The 19,642-nt window shown below is 45.7% G+C and overlaps 1 protein-coding gene across 3 annotated transcripts in view; it reads right to left on the minus strand.

Annotated features, from left to right (window-relative positions):
• LOC144101769 (juvenile hormone acid O-methyltransferase-like) overlaps positions 1–19,642 on the minus strand; it is a 119,099-nt gene that overhangs the window by 29,268 nt on the left and 70,189 nt on the right. For all 3 annotated transcript variants that reach the window (XM_077634960.1, XM_077634962.1, XM_077634961.1), the window contains exon 4: positions 1,506–1,715. In XM_077634960.1, coding sequence (XP_077491086.1) covers positions 1,506–1,715 — 210 coding nt within the window. The remainder of the gene's footprint in view (positions 1–1,505; positions 1,716–19,642) is intronic.

A 19,642-nucleotide genomic window follows, 5' to 3' on the forward strand; every position in this document is an offset into this window, starting at 1 on the left:
TGTTGATCAGATATTCTCCTTTACATTGGTGGTTGCATGCTACCGCTACGGCGCGGGCTACTTGATGAGTCTGGAGCGACTTGACTGCAAGTCCCTTCGGTCGCAGAATGATCTTGAAATCGTCTTTGGGGAGTGGTGGCAGCCTCGGCCTAGGCCGCCGCGGCGCTCCCTTCCCGTCGCTGTTCGAAGTAGCGGCAGCTGTCGCGCCAGCTGCCGGCGGAGCATTGCCCAGGGTTTTTCCGCCGAGGTCACCTTGAGCGGTCGGTGGAAAATTCCCGGGAGTGTTTCGTTCGTTCTTCCGGTCGTTTCACTACAAGGGCTGCAGGAAACGGTACCCCCCACCACATAAATCTCTCTCCAGGGAAGACGCCGTCGCCTGGAGGCTGCTACAGACGGGCTCATACCCGAATCTAAATACACTCAACAAAATACAACCCACACAATACACAGACAAATGCCCATGGTGCCACGAAACACCCACGCTCTATCACATTACGTAGGCCTGCCAGAAAATAGAGGTGGCACCGAAAATACCAAACCCGAGTGCGGAGCACTGGAAGGAATGCTCTCCAGCGACCGTCAGGACGTCCAACTTGGGCTGATCCGGCGAGCACAGCTGGCAGCGGCATCCAGCGCAGCCTTGGACTAGGGGCAGACGACCATTGCTAAGAAGATGGAAGAAACCATCCGATTCCGCCAAATTGCTCACCTACTCTCTAGAGCTCAATAAACGTTTTCCTTCCTTCCTTCCTTCCTTCCTTCCTTCCTTCCTTCCTTCCTTCCTTCCTTCCTTCCCTTCCTTCCTTCCTTCCTTCCTTCCTTCCTTCCTTCCTTCCTTCCTTCCTTCCTTCCTTCCTTCCCTCCTTCCTGTGTTGAAAATTGTAGTCATTTCCGTCATTGTAGTAAGAAGATAATAGACAGTTTTAGCTGTGCGTACGCAACGGCTTAGCTTACGCAAAGAGTTCTCGGGGTCAGTAGTGCGCATGCGCAGAACGCAAGCGCAAGCCCTGCGTCTTGCGTACGTACGCTAGCCAGCGGACTTTGCGTTGCGTGGCTTGCGTGGTTAACGTTGACAAGGTGGCGGCGCCCTTCTCGCACGCTTCGGAATAAATACATGTCGCCGCTGGATTCTCCGACGCAATAGCTCGCTGAAATGGTAGCGGTTCGCTTTTATTTTGCCTCCTCTTGCCCACACGTAGCGGTATAAGCGATAACTAACCCCTGTTTTACAGATAATTTGGCAGTTTTCAACCTCCTACGCCTAACTAAATGCAGTGCCACTAGATGGCGCCACCGTTTATGCGTGCGCGTGAGGGACGCTACGGCACGGCCAACTGAAACTATACTTCTGACAGCGTAACGCACACAGCGCCGTAGCACTTTGCGTACACAAGCACTTGCCTACGCACAGCTAGAACTGTGTAATGCACAAGCAACGAGGCTTGCTGGCGGGACTATTTGGGTCTTGGAAAAAAGTTTCTAGAGGAAAACAGAAGCATACTTACTGGAGCGTGAGGTTTCCTGGGCCACACCCTACGTCTATAAACTGTTGCCCAACGCCAGCATCGCAGTGGGCCGCCAGGTGAAACGTGTCAAGAAGTTGCGCGACGACTTCCGCGTGACGGTCGGCATTTTCGACAAAAATGTCCTCTCTTTCTTGTACAACGGCAGCGGCTTCCGTTTTCTGCGGGGTGTTCTCTTGCGATCCGGGCATCCTGTAATAACAATTGCAGAACTGCACTTGATCAGCTAAACCCATTCACTCCGCGATGGCAGTAAATGTGCAGAAACGAAGCAGTGTAGAAATAAAATATTTGAGGGGACACCAGAAAAATTGACCACTCCTGGGTGCCGTAAAATTTTCTAGATGCTTTTACAGGACAGTGCCAGCGGGCTTTCAATTTTGCAGTCAGTAAAGCTAAATTCAGACCACTTACGGGGTTTGCCACCAGATAAAATGTGGTGGTGTCAGTAGACTGTGTCGACCACTTTGGCGAATATTATTGGTTCTCTTTCTCGTGTGGTAATCTTTATGGTTTAAAACTGCATCCCTCCTCCTGTTAGTAGGCAGCAATGAAGGACATTAAGCTGTACAGTCTGAGATCCTTTAGTGTGCTCCACGGATTTTTATCCAGACTATTGTTACATTCGGCCTGTATGAAATCCTGGCTACGGCTTTCATGCTAGGTAGCTGCGCTATATACAGGATGTGCCAGCTAACTTTAGCCATGGTTTAAAAATATGCCGCGGCCCCATAAGACAACGCGGCCAAATGCATGTTGCTGGCTACTGTATGGTGCAAATCGCACTGTCTTTCGTTTCTGCTTAATTACATCATTAGTCGAAATTAATTCAGCAACTACGCAAGCAAAGAAGTTAGGCAGGAAATTCTAAGCACAAAATTGCAGAACGTTCTGAAAACGTCCAATTACAGAGTTTCTCTAACTATCCATCTATTACGTATCAGTTTTTTTTCGCACACTGCAGGTGTGACTGCAGGTGTGTACGAAACGAAAAAGAAATGCCATTTGATATGATGGCTTGCGGGCCGCAATTGCAGAACTCTCAAACGTTCGGCCTACAAACAAGGAGCTCATTGAGCCTGGTGTCGTGCCGCTTAAAAGGCCACAGGGCAGCGATGCAGGTGGTGGCTGTGCGAGTTACGCCAGCGCAAGCGGAGGGTGCTCAGAATCTCTGGCTCCGGACAGGCCGCCATTGGAATCTGAACCTGACAACGTTTAACGTTAGAGCCTTATCTAGTGAGGCTAGCCTAGCAGTGCTGTTCGAGGAACTAGCGGGCGTTAAATGGGATGTCATAGGGCTTAGTGAAGTTAGGACGACAGTACTAAAGGACGGGCACATACTGTGTTATCGCGGATTAGTGGATAGACGAGAACTAGGTGTGGGATTCCTCACTAATCAGGATATAGCTGGCAACGTAGAGGAGTTCTATATTATTAACAAAAGTGTGGCACCTATGATAATTAGGCTTAAGAAGAGCTACAGGCTGAAGGTGGTGCAGGCCTACGCGCCAACATCTAGTAATGATGACCAGACTGTTGAAAGCTTCTAAGAAGACGTTTAATCGGCAATGAACAAAGTAAAAAGACAGTTCACTGCATTGATGGGCGGCTTCAATGCGACAGTGGGTAAGAAGCAGGCTGGTGACCAGGCGCAGGCTACTATGGGATAGGTTCTAGGAATAGCAGGGGAGAGTATGAGTGGAGTTCGCAGATAGAAATAACTCACGCATCATGAATACCTTCTTCCGCAAACGAGAGAACATGAAGTGGACCTGTAAGAGCCCTAATGGTGAGACTAAAAATGAAATTGACTTCATACTATGCGCTCCCCTTGTATCTTGCAGGATGTGGAGGTCCTCGGAAAGGTGCGCTGTAGCGACCACAGAATGGTAAGGTCTGGAATTAGCTTAGACTAGAAGAGTGAACAGAAAAAGCTAGTTAAGAGGAAGTCCATTAGCGAGCTAGCGGTAAGAGGGAAAATAGAAGAATTCAGGATATCGCTGCAGAACAGATATTCAGCTTTAACTGAGGAAGATGATATTATTGTTGATACAATGAATGATAATCTGACAGCTATCATTACGGAGTGTGCAGTAGAAGTAAGTGGTAGGGCGGTTCGACAGGATACCGGTAAGCTATCTGAGGAGACGAAAGATCTCTTTAAGAAACGTCAAAGCACGAGGGAATCTAAAAAGAATAGAACTAGCAGAGCTATCGAAGTTAATAAATAAGCGCTAGGTAGCCGACAAAAGGAAGTTTATTATGGAGAGAATCGAGCATGCTCTAAAGAACGGAGGTAGCCTAAAAGCGGGGAAGAGGAAACTAGGAATAGGTAAAAACCTGATGTATGGTTTAAGAGACAAGGAGGGCAATGTCATTAGCAATATGTATAAGTTAGTTTATGTAGTCCAAAAGTTCTACACAAATCTATACAGTTGCCAGTGTAATTAGAACGTTAATGACAGTAGCGCACAGCAATGGGTCATCCTGCCAGTAACGAAAGAGGAAACAAAGAAAGCCTTAGGAGCAATGCAAAGGGGAAAAGCAGCCGGTGAGGATCTAGTAACAGCAGATCTGTTGAAAGATGGAGGGAAGATTCTGCTAGAAAAACTAGCCACCCTGTATACACAATGCCTCATGAACTCGACCGTACCAGAAGCTTGGAAGAACGCAAATATATTCTTAATTAATGAGAAAGGAGATGCAAATGATTTGAAAAACTGCCGACCAATGAGCTTATTGTCCGTTGTCTACAAGGTATTTACTAAGGTAATCGCTAATAGAGTCAGGGCAACCTTAGACTTTAATGAACCAAATGATCAGGCCGGCTTTCGTAAAGGGTATTCCACAATAGATCATATTCACACTATCAATCAGATGATAGAGAAATGCGCAGAATATCAGGAACCCCTATATATAGCCTTCATTGATTATGAGAAAGTATATTGGAAACCTCAGCAGTCACTCGGGCATTGCGGAATCAGGGAGTAGATGAGCCTTATGTCAATATACTGGAAGATATACATAGGAACCGTACAGCTACCATAGTCCTCCATAAAGTCGGCAATAAAATTCCAATAAAGAAGGGCGTCAGGCAAGGAGACACTATCTCGCCAATGCTATTCTCCGTCTGTTTACAGCAGGTATTCCGAGGCCTGACTTGGGAACAGTTGGGGATAAGAGTTCATGGAGAATACCTAAGTAATTTGCGATTCCTTGATGACATTCCTTGCCAAATCACTCAGGAGATGGGCTTCAAAGAATGATAAATGAGTTAGACAGGCAGAGCAGAACGGTGTGTCTAAAAATTAACGTGCAGAGAGCCAAAGTAATGTTCAACAGTCTAGGAAGGAAACAGCAGTTCACAATTGGTAACGACGTGCTGGAAGTGGTAAAGGAATAAGTCTACTTGGGGCAGGTAGTGACAACTTATCCGGATCATTAGATGGAAATAACTAGAAGGATAAGAATGGAGTGGAGCGCATATGGCCGGTTTTCTCAGATCATGAATTAGCAGGTTACCAATATTCCTCAAGAGAAATGTGTACAACGCTGTATCTTACCGGTACTCACCTACGGGGCAGAAACATGGAGGGTAACGAAAAGGGATCAGCTTAAGTTAAGGACCACACAGCGCGCCGTGTAAAGGAAAATGATAGGTGTAACGTTAAGAGACCGGAAGCGGGCACAGTGGGTGAGGTAACAAACGCGTGTTAATGACATCCTAGTAGAAATCAAGAGGAAGCAATGGGCTTGGGCAGGGCATGTACTGCGAAGGCAAGGTATCCGCTGGTTCTTAAGGGCAACAGAGTGAATTCCAAAAGAAGGCAAGCGTAGCAGGGGCCGGCAGAAAGTTAGGTGGGCGGATGACATTAGGAAGTTTGCCGGCATACGGTTGGCGCAGCTGGCAAAGGACAGTGTTAATTGGAGAGACATGGGAGAGGCCTTTGCCCTGCAGCGGGTGTAGTTAGGCTGATGATGATGATGATGAAGCAATATGTGCTGCGTCTGCTTATCTGTATCATGAACCGGTCGCCGCAAGGTAAGCATACTGCTGGCGGAAATCGCACAGCCAGCTGCTGCGTCGCTGCCCTGTGGCCTTTTAATTGGCAGAACACCCGGCTAAATGATTTTTCGCTTGTACGCGGAATTTTTGAGAGCACTGCAATCACGATATACAAGAAGACATATCACGTGGTATTTTTTGTACGTAATAGCTACAAAGTTTGAAACTGCGCAGTCGGATGTTTTGTTTTCCGGAGCGTTCTGCAACTTTAAGATTAGAATTTTTTGACTAGCGTTGTTGATTCCGAAGTTGGTTAATTAATCTCGACTAATTGTACAATTAAGTAGATTACAAAAACCAGTGACTTGCTGCATACAATAGCCAGCGAAATGCATTTGGCACGTCGTCTTCGAGTCCCTCGGCTTATTTTTAAATTCCGCCGCGGTGGCTCAGAGGCGGTCACCTGCTGATCGGAGAACCCGGGTTCGAGACCGACTTCGGCGGTCGCGTTTCGATGGAGGCGAAAAGCAAAGGCGCCCGTGTGCTGTCCGATGTGAGTGCACGTTAAAGATCCCCAGGTGGTCGAAATTAGTCAGGAGCCCTCCACTACGGCGCCTCGTTCTTCTATCAGTCCCTCAATTATGCCTTCCCTTACGGCGCGGTTCAGGTGTCCGCCGTAATGTGAGGCAGATACCGTGCCATTTCCTGTCCCCCAAAACCAATTTTCATTTCATTTTTTTATATTCTTAAACAATATCAAAAGTTAACAGCGACACCCTATACAATAAAATGCTAAGTTGAAACGCCACAACTGTATAAGTTCCTAAATGATCCCGTTTCCATTCTGGCACGGCAAGACATTGACGTTCTGTCTAGTACACGCGGGAGCCGATCATCTTCTCTAAACGAGTGATTGTTCATAAGCAAACTACGCGGAGTGAAGGAGAAAACTGCTGCTAAGACTTGAAGCCGCCTAAGGGAAATCTGCCAGTATACTTCACTCGCTTGGCAATCTGCGGGCCTCAGTCCACAAGCCTGGAATTCGAAACTTAGCACCTGTTGCATATCTCATAAAATTGTCAAAAATAAAAGTACATTTGCTCTTTAGAAAAGCTGGTCGAGATATCGTCGGCATATTTGATTACTATCCAAGTGCACGTGATGCACATTTCAACAGGACGCCATTGGAGAGTACTGTCTGAACAGATGCTACCGCTTCACTGCGGCTATGCTTGAGGCTAGCCCACTTTCGCCTGGGTGCCATCTCAATTGACAACTGTCAGCCGGTTTCAAAGCAGCTGGAAAGAAATATCGACAAGGGCAATGGCGTGCCATAGCATCTGAATGCGTCCTGTATAAACAAATAATTCAAGAAGAACAAAAAAACTTTGCTGATTGGATTGCGTGCATGGCTTTCTAGCAAAAAGTGAAAGAACATAAAAAGTTGGGACAGCAGTTAATTAAAACGCGAGATTGATAAAGCGGTTGGTAGCAGAAGCTTAAGTGCTTGTTTGCAAAATATAGGCAATATTATGCACAGAGCGATGGTAGAAGAAAAAAAAAGAGTAATTACAGACAGAAAACTACTTTGAGCGAACGAGAGTTTCCAAGCGTTATTGGCCTTGAATTCGAGCAAGCATGTTGGAATGGCAGATGGGAACTGATTTCATATTCAGCAGCTCCGCATGACCCGCCGCGGTGGCTCAGTGGTTAAGGCGCTCGGCTACTGATAAGGAGTTCCCGGGTTCGAACACGACCGCGGCGGCTGCGTTTTTATGGAGGCAAAACGCTAAGGCGCCCGTTTGCTGTGCGATGTGAGTGCACGTTAAAGATCCCCAGGTGGTTTAAATTAGCCCGGAGCCCTCCACTACGGCACCTCTTTCTTCCTTTCTTCTTTCACTCCCTCCCTTATCCCTTCCCTTACATCGCGGTTCAGGTGTCCAACGATATATGAGACAGATACTGCGCCATTTCCTTTCCCCCCAAACCAATTATTATTATTATTATTACAGCTCCGCATGCGTTCCATGAGTAAAGCAGACGACACGCCTTCTCAGTCGTGATATACAATGCGTATGAAGGTAGCGGCTTCATTTTCCAATCCGCAAGAGAGAGAGAGAGAGAGAGATAAATCATTTCTTATTTCATTGAAGTGTTCTACGAGTCAAGTAGCAATAGTTTTGAAAACTCGGTCCGCCACAAATTTAAACGTGCCATACAAATTTGCTTGCAGAAACCCCACAAAGACACTAAATGTTGACGTCAGAACCGTCAATGATCGGAAACAAGAACAGGGCAACAACTATTCGCAGAGATGTGACAATACATCTGTTTGTATTATGCGTGGAATAAATATTGGTTCATGAAAATGAAAAAAAGATGCCATGCTAGACGCGTCGTTAGACAATGCAATCCAGATGAGAGCACCTTGAAGGTTTAATAGTGTTCTGGCGCGAGCATATGTGGCAAACGCTGAAATACGCCTTAAAGGTGCACAGAAGAAGAATCTGAACTCATCTTTTTACCGCGGGAGCTCCACGTACATGTTCTAAGCATTCTTAGAGAATTTGAGTTGTTGTCCTGGGCGGCCGATTTCTCTAATTTAAATTGGATTAAAAGTCCCGGCTCCCGCCTTTTTTTTTTGAAGTCAACGCTGAAGGTAGGAGGAGTCTACCAACGCGTGGAGTGCCTTTTAGCCATTGCCGTGCCAGGCTTCGCTTTCACTTTCATTTTTTTTGTTTTTTGCCTTGTGCGAATAAATGCGGGGTAAAATTATCCACCGTGTCAGGGTTAATTTGAGATACATGGGAGAGGCCTTCGCTCTGCAGTGGGCGTAGTCAGGCTGATGATGATGATGACTTATAATACGTCCAGGAATTCGTAGAATTGTATTTAGAGCACACCATAAATTTGAAAATCATTTACCATAGCTGCATGGTATTGTCTCACTACATCAGTATTAATAAAGAACTCTAATCCAAAACGCTAACCTTGCGGGAGGTTTGATTTGCTTACTTCTAACTATCTGAATCGCTTAGAAGACGGTATCACCAGCATAAACATTAAGTTGTGACTAAAGTATGAGAAAAGTAATTATTGGCGAGTAGTGGTCAACTCCAAATGCTAGTTGTCCGAGCAGTTAGGCGTTCGCTTAAGCTTAAACTGGGTGGTAAGCATGCCCTTGCTTGAAACCTCCGGGACCGCATTCGACGTCAATGGATTGTTGCAGCTCGTTTTCGCAAGGCCTGAACGCTTTGTGAAACGTGTCCAGGATTTCGGCCACTGCTTTTTCGTGGCGATGGGCGTTTCTGTCGTACACGTCAGGTTGCTCGAGCACCTCCGGCAGAGTTTCCACCTCCGAGTGTGTCATTCTGAAAAATGAACGCTCAAGTGCGCCTCCTCACAATGGCAAGAGAAGAGAACGTTTAGAATACAAACACAAGGTCAGATAAAATATTCACATCCTCTAGGCTGTACGCGGAAGCTGATGTAGATTAAAACAGTGCATTAATGAAGACAAGCATGTCGGGAAGGATTTCAGAGGTGTCATGGGTGTGAGCTCCTTTCCTGCTACACAGAGGATTTCGTAGCCATAGCACATGATGCGCAAACAGATCCATTCGGGGAAAATGAAGCAAACACAAGTTGAAAAAACAATCAATAAAGCCTGAATTGCATCACAAAACTACAAAAGTAAGGAGTTGTTCGCTCCATTGAGGTGGATATTTGAAGACCTGCAGATATTAGAACCCAACATCCTGCTAAGGTTCCGCGGTGGCTCTGAGGTTTTGCTGCTCGGATGCTGACAAGAAACACGCGCGTTCCACTATGGCCACGGCGGTCGAATTTGGATGGAGGCGAAATGCTATTGGTCCTCGTACTGTGCGATGGCAGTGCACGGTGATGATGCCTGCATAGTGCAAATTGCCCTGAGCCCACGTCTACGACGTCTCTCGTAGACTGAGCAGCTTTGGACCACCAAATCTCATAAACCATATCAAACCTACTAAGGTTGTTGGTTTATTTGCTGGTTTTGAGGTTTAGGTGCAAGCTCAGAGTGACTGTCTACAAGTCTGATACCAAGTTGTGACAAATCATTCCGGCATGACTTTATGGGCGAAGCTCGAGTAGATTTGCAGCTGCATCCTCATTCGCCACGCTCCAGCATGTCACTGGCGTTCTTTAATTTCTAGTAATTTCCACTGCCTGCGTTCGAACACATGTAGTCTATATTCACTAAATGTACGAGGAATTCAAATGTGAAAGGGCAGTCTGTATGGCTTTCCATAAATGTCACTGGTTTATCACATTATGTTTACTTTCAAAGGTATTCATTAAAGGCTATTTTTCTAAAAAGGTAAACTCGGGCACTAAACGCGTAACTCTACTAATAGCCTGTAAAGGAGTACGAGATGTGCTTACGTTCACGTGTGCCAGTTGTCGCGGCTAAAGTGTACTAGTGGGGATCACACATGCGCGGAGGAAAAAACAATCTCTCTCCGAGCCTACGAGACAGGAAGCACCAGCTGTGCTATACATTCCACATGTGAGAAAAACAACGCAGGCACGGGACAGCAAAAGCCGCCGGTTTCACGGCCGTGACCTCGTGGCTTGCTATGAGACACCTGCCATGGAGTATGCAATCGTCAACGGAAGTTAAAGGGAGGAATTATTTAGTAGCTCAATTTCTTTTGATTATTTTTGTCATCTATATCCTGTGGTCTACGTGGCACAATTGCCGGCAGAAAATATTCGCTCGCATGGTGCTGTCTGTATTTTTTTACCCAAATCACGTGCCATGGCACTCATAGAATTTTTGTCTATGCACCATTTTTTTTCTTTGTTTCACAAGTGTAGTACCAAAATACATGAACAAAAAAGCGCTGCAAGCAATCAAATTTATCGTGACTCATGTCTCCTGCGCTCCAGGACATGATCTCTCCAATCAGTCTGCAACCCGCCTTTCCGTGCGCGAGCTGTTGCCGTTGTATTTTGGCTAATTTCGTAAACTGACCTCCTCACCTGACTACCTGCCATACTTCAGCACATGGTCCTTTTAGAATCCAAACTGCTGCCGCGAAAAGCTGTCGTTAATTTCCTATTCGAATAACATGTCCAATCCACAGTCCTTTCTTCATTATTTCACCTTGTACAGGAATAAAGTTTGCACTACAAATGCACTATTAAAACAGAAAATAAACACCACATCGAAATTTAATATTATTAAGCAATAATGGGGCACTATTGTTAGGAGAGCGAAAACAAAAGGTAACTGTGACAAGCGCTAAAGAACCGTCTCGATATTTACATGGTCACAACAATTACTGCACAGAAACAAATTGCCATAGTAAGCTGGTGACCTCTATCACAATAACGGCATGATAGCCAATTTTCAAGTTTTTCAGGCGAAGAAGCTCTTATAACGCGTTTATCCCATATCATATCTTTCTTTTTCTTTCGGCCACGCACCGGGCGCCACCCGAGCATTTTTGTACATTCATTTTTCTTCGACTGATTGAGCATGTTTAATCGGACATAAGTTGCCTCTGTAAATAGTCGGCGCAGGCGCGCTGGGTGCGGCGCCAGAGTCAGGTAGTTGACTTTGTGTTCGCAGGCCCAAGTATCAGCGAGCACAAAATGTAAGTCAGAACTGATACTGCGGAACGGTTCGAATGGGTCAGGAGTTTTTAATCATCTCTGTGGTGTGTAAGAAACGGAGCTAGCAAGTTCCACCACTGTTGAACAGAACAATGCGCACCTTCTGGTTAATCGATAAAGAAAAATTATTTGTAATTAGAAAGATATAATGATTGTCATCAACGCACCGAAGCACTCCACAGTAGAAATACCTGCCCCATTCCGCGCCCTCTCACACAGAATAATGCTTTCGCGTTCGGCTTGTACGTTTACTTTCTCCGTCACCATTATAATTAATGTTTCGCAGCAATTACCCCCTGTGCTGCTTGCAAAGGTAGCATCATTAGGAACTTTTATTGTTTATTTTTATTTGTACTAGCACATACGTCACAGCATATCTGTTCAAGGTTAGCGGAGTTTCAAAATGTCTTTTTTTTTTCAGGCAATCGGCATTAAGATATGTTCAATTGGCAAAATTACTCTGTTCCCAAGATGGGTCGGATGAACACTGTCGGGCATGACCCTATTATGAGGTGATAATTATTCAGTGAGCTGCCTTAATTTACCAAAAGTAATTTAGTGTGCGCCAAGTTTTATTCCCGCCATTCGCTGCGCTGATCGAAAATACGTCATCAGCAGCTTTTACATGGCCACAAAAACACTGAACTGGATTCAAATTCTGTAAAATTCTTCCGCGCTTTTAAGAGACTTCATTAACAAGCAAAGTGACGCGTGCGATTAGAGATCTCGCAGACACACACCAAGAAATTTTTCCGATTCTCTATCCACTGCCGAGCACTTGGGGAAACCATCTGCCTTTATCTCATGACATCACGGTAGCGGCAGGTAGGCCTTGTATCCTGGTGACGTTGGCAGAAAATTTTGCCGGTTTTTACATGGCATTGTACTCGGAGGAGTTGAAACTGCAGTAGGTGAAGTACCACAATCGCACGCACAGGGGCTTCAAGAAGTCGAGTACGCGATGCAGATTCACGGTGTGCTGAAAGATTCGAAGTTCGCGATTCACGTAGCATTAGGTAAACAATCCATATTTTTTATGGACCGCAAATGCTACAAATCTATGCGACAGCGCAATTTGATTGCATGCCCTAGAATACCGATTCAGCTTTTGTTTTGTGAAGTCGCAGACACTCTATATGAAGTGCTCATTATAGTCGGTTTGTTTTTGTTACTTGTCTTTGAATTCCTTGTTAGAGCAGATATGTGAAGAAGATTGGGCGATGTCCGCTTACGCCGTTGGTTATTGTCGGCCGGGAGATAAATATGGCTGCAAGGAGGCGGCCTCTCAAAAGTTGAATTTCTCGTATCTGTTTGTTGCTTATATGTAAAAAGCTTAATCATTTCCTGAGAAACAAGCCTCTGTATTTGATTAACGCTAACGATTCCAATTCATGCACATAAACGTAAAACAGCGAACTGGGCTCTTCGTCCGGTAGTCCTCGAGACCAACGCGAGAAATCTTCTATCAGGACAGAAAGCTTTACGGCTGACTTCCCGCCATGTACTCAACGTGAATGCTGCTCTGCGACATGATCCTTACGAGCATCTGGGCTTTTAGGCCTCTTCAAATATGTGTGAGCGCAAAGCACCTGAGGAACTAGGTAACTTAGCTTGGACCTACTGTTGAGAGGAAGACCTGCAGGACGGTCTAAGCTTTAGACCTGGTGCAATGGCAGCGGCACAACGCTAGACTGACTGAGGAGAAAGAATTCACTCAGAAAAACAGCAAAATTATGCTCTGGCAATCACAGCTCTGCTCTGCGCTTTGTAAATGCATTTAGAGTGCACGATGCAATGTGAGCATTGTGCACATATCAGAACAATCCGCATTGTTATACGTTTGTTCTTTTATTTACATAAACTGAACTCATTTGAAGTGTACGAAAAATTGGTTTGGTTTTATGGAGATCAACGTCCCAAAGTGACTGCAGCTGGCAAGAAGGCCGTAATGGAAAGCTCCGTATAATTTCGACCACCTGGCGTTCTTTATGTGACATCGCACAGTACGCAGGACTGAAGCATTTCGCCTCCATCGAAATGCGACCTCTGCGGCTGCGATCGAAAACGTGTGTTTCGGGTCATCCACAGCGGCGGCTTCGCATCTATTAAAAGAATGAATTAAAAGACTAGCGCATTAAGGCGTTGTGTCTGTTTTGTTTTTTCTACTAATAGAACGGCCGCAGTCGGTTTGGAAGTTTTATTTGTTTTTAGATGTAAACGGCTTTGGAATTAAGCGAATTAAATCGTAGAAATGTAAACGATGATCGCAAAATGAAGATGAAAAAGGAAGCATTTCCTAATTGTGATTACCATCAAAACATTATGAAAGATCGTGTTAAATGTGGGCATGCACAGTTGTGCAGCGGTATATCAGCACTAACCTGTGTGTGGTGACTCCTTTGTTAGCTGACTTTGGAAGTCTTTCTTTCACGTCATTGCATTCTTGCTATTTTTCCATGAACCCTTGAGTACACTTTGTGGGAAACGTGTCCGAGCATTCATCCCGCATGTACCCAACTCCCCATTGCACGCACGGATGTTTTCCTGTCTGTTCGCCCCGGTTACCACGGCCTTTTTTTATGCCGTCTGTAGAGCGCGACTGCCAACATTTGTAGTGGAGTCCCCAAGGGAAACATGGAGCTGGTTCTTACCATATGAGCCGGACGCCCATAAACTGCTCCTTCCAGTTGAAACCTTGGTCATTTGCCTCGTGTTCTGAATAAGCGTCTCACTTTTTCCAATCTTAAGTGGCAGGTATGTGTTACTGCGGAAATGGAGTGTTCAATTGTTTAATTCAAGCTATTTCGGCTCTTTTTTGCAACTGAGGAGAGTGCCTGCATTGAGAAAAAGCCACGCTCGTTCTTTTTACTTCTTGAGTGTGATTTTTACTTGGAGTTTTACTGTTCATCATCCTCATCAGCGTGACTGCACCCATTGTTTGGCAAAGGCCTCTCCCGCGTCTCTCCAATTATCCCTTTCCTTTGCCAGCTGCGTCCACCCTATGCCTGCAAACTTCTTAGTCTCATTTGCCCACCTAACCTCCTGCCACCCCCTGCTACGCTTACCTTCTTTTGGAATCCACTCCGTTGCCCTTAAGAACCAGCGGCTATCTTGCCATCGCATTACATGGCCTGCTCAAGCCGATTTATTTCCCTTGATTTCGACTTGGATGTCATTAAACCGCGTTTGTTGCCTCACCTTTCTGCCCGCTTCCGGTCTCTTAACGTTACAGCTATCATTTTTCTTCCCATGGCTCGCTGCGTTGTGGTTTACTTAAGCTGAACCTTTTCATTAGCCTCCACGTTTGTTCCCCGTAGGTGAGTACCGATAAAATACAGCTGTTGTACACTTTTCTATTCTGGCATAAGGTCGTACTATTATTCCATCCAAATAAAGAAGTTTGCCAAACAAAACGTTTCATCTGCCAGCAGGAACTCCAGGTATATGTAACATTCGCACAATTCACTTAGAGCAGCTCGTGGATCCCTGGCGGGCTTTGCTGGTCCCGTGGAAGGTTGCCCCCACATGCCAGCGCCGTTCCTCGAGTTAACGATAGCTCGAAGGAAGTTCACCGGGTTGCTGGTTACAGGGGCAAGCGCGTATCTCTCCAAATTCCCCTCCCTACGCAGAGTAGCATGCCAGCGATATTGAAACGCCGGCTAAATTCTGTTTCTTCATTAAAGAGTCTCTCTCTCTCTCTCTCTTTCGCGTATCTCTCTGTTCGGTGAAGAGGTGTTAAACCATCCACGCGACAATAATATAAGGTTGAGAGAGTGAAATGACACTTTTCGCCTTGCGAGAGGCACAACACATTCAAGCGGTGCAGCTAGGCTGAGAAGACGGGTGAGGCGACAACGACTCGTTCATCTCCCCAGTTCCTACGTGCCTGTAATTCTTTGGCCGGACTTTGTGGTCAAGACGGGTATTGTGATAGACGTAAGCAGCGCGGGCTACCGAGAACGCGCAGATGAGCTACCGAGGAGCTACCGATGGAAAAGAGAGTGCTATCGCCATTACCATGCGTGCACCTCTGGAGAGTCTGCGCGAAAAGAGACAAATAAGATGAACAACGGAAACGGCCCATTTCAATTGCGCGATAGTTTGGTATGACAAAAGGGTATGAGCGAAATTTTCTTGTATGACTACAGCCGTCAATCTGGTCTATTAAGGTGAAAAAACGGTGTCATTTCTTTTTGCTGCTACTGCACTCCTAAGCGGTTGCTGTTGAATGCTTTTGAATATGATCGATATTTTGATTTCTGAATTCCGATAAGGCTTCACTTTTGTGCATTTTTTATTTGCTAATGATAATACATACTGAGACCGTTCTGGATGCCCTTTTTCTTATTTTCTAAGTCAAATATGAAACTTAGCTTTCTGCCGCTTAACATTTTTATATTATGTAGTTTCTGTCTTGGCATCCTAATGTAGATTTCACTTGCCCGTGTCAATGGTTTAGAATTGAGTTAACAACGCACCTGCATGCTTTACCAGAACCAACGAGAGTTTTTAATTAGAACGCCCTTCGTGCAAGAAATGTGACTCGCTGCTCATCTGCCAGGCAATCCTGGCTCCTCGTTACGCCGGCGAGCAAAGCGAATTTGTTTCGTCGGGGAAAAAGGAGCCTGTTATCATTTGCGCCCCCCCACCCCCCCCCCCTCCCACCCCCCGCGACGGCAGAACCGACGCAGGACTGCGGCTGCTTCTCGCTTTTTCAAGACAGCAGCGAGGTCTGACAGCAATTTCTTTTCTATCGGAGCAGAGCGCGCGTGAGCCCCCCAGATCGCGTGTCTGTCGTCGGTTGCGCGGCTGCACACTGGCTTGCGTTGTTTTATCACAGTCCTCGTTTCACGTTTCAATTCCCGCGTGTGAGCTTGTAGCGGAGATGTAATGGCGACCTTTCAGAGGAGGAGGAGATAGTTACGATTCTCCTGTGAAACACTGTAGTTCCTACGCTGGAAGAGTGGCAAAAGGCAGATGAAGGATCAGTACGCGCCGGAGGCGGTGGTTGGTGCGTCCATCTTTAAAGCAACTCGTACGCTTGGGCCAAGGCTGCAACCTCCTGCTGCTGCTTCGGGACCGGGACGTGGAGTATTACAGAGAGTGAGTTCATGTGAGCTTACTCGTGACTCTAATATGGGAAGCGCTATCACCTCACTGGCTTGTTCTCTTGTCGGCAGCTGCCTGCGTCTGTCACCGACATCCTTGTAGAGGTCCTTAGGCCTCGTATCCAGAAAAAAGACACGCGATTAAGTAAGGCGATAGCTGTAGACCATCGCGTGGCGCAGGTTATCAGGTGAGGATGAAAATTTTATATTACTCCATGGACGAGATTATGTACTGGTGGTTTTATTTTTTATTTCGGTTCTCATGTCTGAGACAGCAGGTCGTAACGTGTACAAAAATTGTGGAGGGCTAGCATTAGAAACCGATTTTGCCCAGTTTAAGTTTTATTCTCCGCCCGTTCATTGTACCGTCCGCCTGTGAGCTCCCTTTCGCTTTCACGTATATTCCCAGCCCTTCACAGTTTGACTAGGATATATCACGCTTACAAAGCAAACCAGTGTTTGTTCACTATGAAAAATACCCCAATTGACATCTTGCACTCTCAGCAGCTCAGTGGAATTCATTACCATCTTACGCTGCCACTATGAACGATTTTCATTCTTTTCAATCAGCGCTTCATTCTTTCTAGAGATCTCAAGGCATTTAATGTTAATTTTTCCGTTGCATTCAGCGCTGCGAGGAGTGCTCGTTTTTTTGTTTTTCATTTAAGTGATGTAAAATAAAAAACAACAAAAGTGTTCTCGTGACGTTCTTTTGTTCATTTCACTTTTATTTTGTAGTAATATGTTTTTATCGGCTAAATATGTTAGGGGAATCCCCCAATGTGGAGTAGATTTGTAATAAGGGAGTAATTACTCATTGACATTTACCCGAGCGCAGCCATGTGGCTCCAAAGGAAAGCTATACAGCTTTCTCAGAAACTTCGCTGTTAAAGAAAAATTCGTCCTGGTCCGGGGTTCAAACTCGGGGCCAGGGCTTCACCGGAACAGTCGCTCTACCCACTGAGCTAACCCGGACGGCAAGCTTATGGTAGGGCGAGAACGAGTTCATCAATAAATCGAAGAGGGAACAGTGTTGGTCAAATATGTTTTAGGGGATTCCCCCGAAGTGGAGTAGGTTTGTAATAAGGGAGTAATTACTCGATGACATATCCACACAAGCACAGCCATACGGCGAGAAAGGAATGCTATACAGCTTTTTAAAGAACTTCACAGTAAAAGAAAAATTCAGCCTGGGCCGAGGTTTGAACCCGGGACCACCGCTACACCGGAGCAGTCTCTCTACCCACTAAGCCAACCGGGACGGCAACCTTAAGGTAGGGCGAGAGCGAATTGATCAATAACTCGGAAGTGGGAACAGAGTTGGTCAAATGTTTTAGGTGAATACCCCAAGGTGGTGTAGATTTGTAATGAGAGTGTTGATCAATAATAATGTAATTGATCAATAACTGGAAGTGGAAACAGTGTTGGTCAAATGTTGTAGGTGAATCCCCCAAGGTGGGGTAGATATGTAATAAGAGAGTTGATCAATAATAAGGTAACTGATCAATTTGCTCTCGCCCTACCGTGCGCTTGCCGTCCCGGTTAGCTCAGTGGGTAGAGCGACTGCTCCGGTGAAGCGGTGGTCCCGGGTTTTGAATCCCGGACCTGGAATTATTCTTCTTTAACTGCGAATTTTCCGAGAAAACTGTATAGCTATTTTTTGTAGCTGTATGGCAGCGCTCGGGTGGATGTCAATAGACACTTTTAGACGGGGCGTACGCAGTAAGCTTGCGTACGCATCTCTTACTGCGTTGCGTACGCTGTGAATAGCTTAAATACGAAACATTTAGTTGGCCGTGCCGTAGCGTCCCTCCTGCGCTCGTGTAAACAGTACCGCCATCTAGTGACAAGACGTCAAAGCACACCAACGCAAGGTTGAAGAAATTTTCATCCGTGATTACTGATAACTAGAGTGAATGCATTGTGAGCCTTTTTTTTTTGTTCGAAGAAAAGCTATGCAAACCGAAGAAAATGTAAGAACTGACTAAAAGCTAGAAAACTGCTTCGCCAGGTGTCGTTGCAACGAGGAAAACACTGCATTTAGTTATGCCTAGGAGCTTGAAAATCGCCAAATTATCTGAAAAACAAGGGCTATAGTTATCGCTTATACCGGTACGTGTTGGCAAGATTAGGCGAAATAAAAGCGAACCGCTAGAATTTGAGCGTGCTACTGCGTAAGAGAATCCCGCGGCGACATGTATTTATTCCGAAGCGGGAGAGATGATGGCCGCCATGTTCTCTACGCAGCACGTAGCGTCCCACGTTGCGTACGCTACGCTGTGCTTTATAGTGGGCGCGCGTCCGCAACTTGCGGCTAGAGACGTTGCGTTCTGCGCATGCGCATTTGTTACCCGCAGCGTCGTTGCGTGCGCAAGCTCACTGCGTAAGTCCAACTAAAAGTGTCTAATCAGTAATTGCTTTCTTATGTTTTTATTGCACGGTCAGTGTCTGTATCTGTTTTCTCTTTCGCTGTCTTATACATGGCGCCTTTTTACTAGGTCTTAGAGTATTAATGCATTTGCCTGCACTGTGAAGGTTTTTGTATTCAACATACCCTTCTAAGTAATCCAATTGAGGGGCCTTAGGGTGTGCAAATAAATAAATAAATAAATAAATAAATAAATAAATAAATGCCAGAAAACCTGTCGGTGTATCTCGCTTTAAAAAGTGCTGATTGTCCTGCTAATTGTTTACTAATATTTTTTGCTCTCATTGAGAATCAACAAAATGTGACTACTCAGGACAAAGAGAAAAAGTTCTCTTTACTTTTACAGCCCATTCCGTAGAAAGGTACAGACGGTGTGGAGGAGCAATACAGAAAACGTTGGTGCCATGAGCCACGAAAAAACCATCACAAATATACATATAAGTAAAAAGGACGCGCATTGTCCGTCTTAAATCGTGACATAATAGCAAGTACACTGGCGAAGAGGTAGTTACCACCCTCATCCACCATCAGTCGTGTTCACGACTGCGGTAAGGACATCACGAGACACGTCCTCTGGTAATCATAGCGAGGACAGATCTTGTCGCATTGTTGCGTGCAGTACTGCGCCTGTCGACACACTTGCGGTGAAGAAAGCGCACGGCTGCATCACGAATCCACCATGTGTAACTCGGCCTCCAGAAAACTCCCCGTTTCCTGTCGCAGTTTTAAAGGGGGGTGGCGTACAGAATAGAAAAGAGCGCTGTGCAGTTTGAAAACGTTCGGATGACTTTTTAAGCTGATGCTGTTCGTGCACGCAAGGGTGGAACTGCGTTGTCTTCTAGTGATTGCCTGCAGGCCTGCACACAGCACATAAAGCAGGCTAATTTCAACAAACAATTGCATGCATCAGTTTTACACC

Source organism: Amblyomma americanum, chromosome 8, assembly GCF_052857255.1.
Source record: "Amblyomma americanum isolate KBUSLIRL-KWMA chromosome 8, ASM5285725v1, whole genome shotgun sequence".
Classification (NCBI taxonomy): domain Eukaryota; kingdom Metazoa; phylum Arthropoda; class Arachnida; order Ixodida; family Ixodidae; genus Amblyomma; species Amblyomma americanum.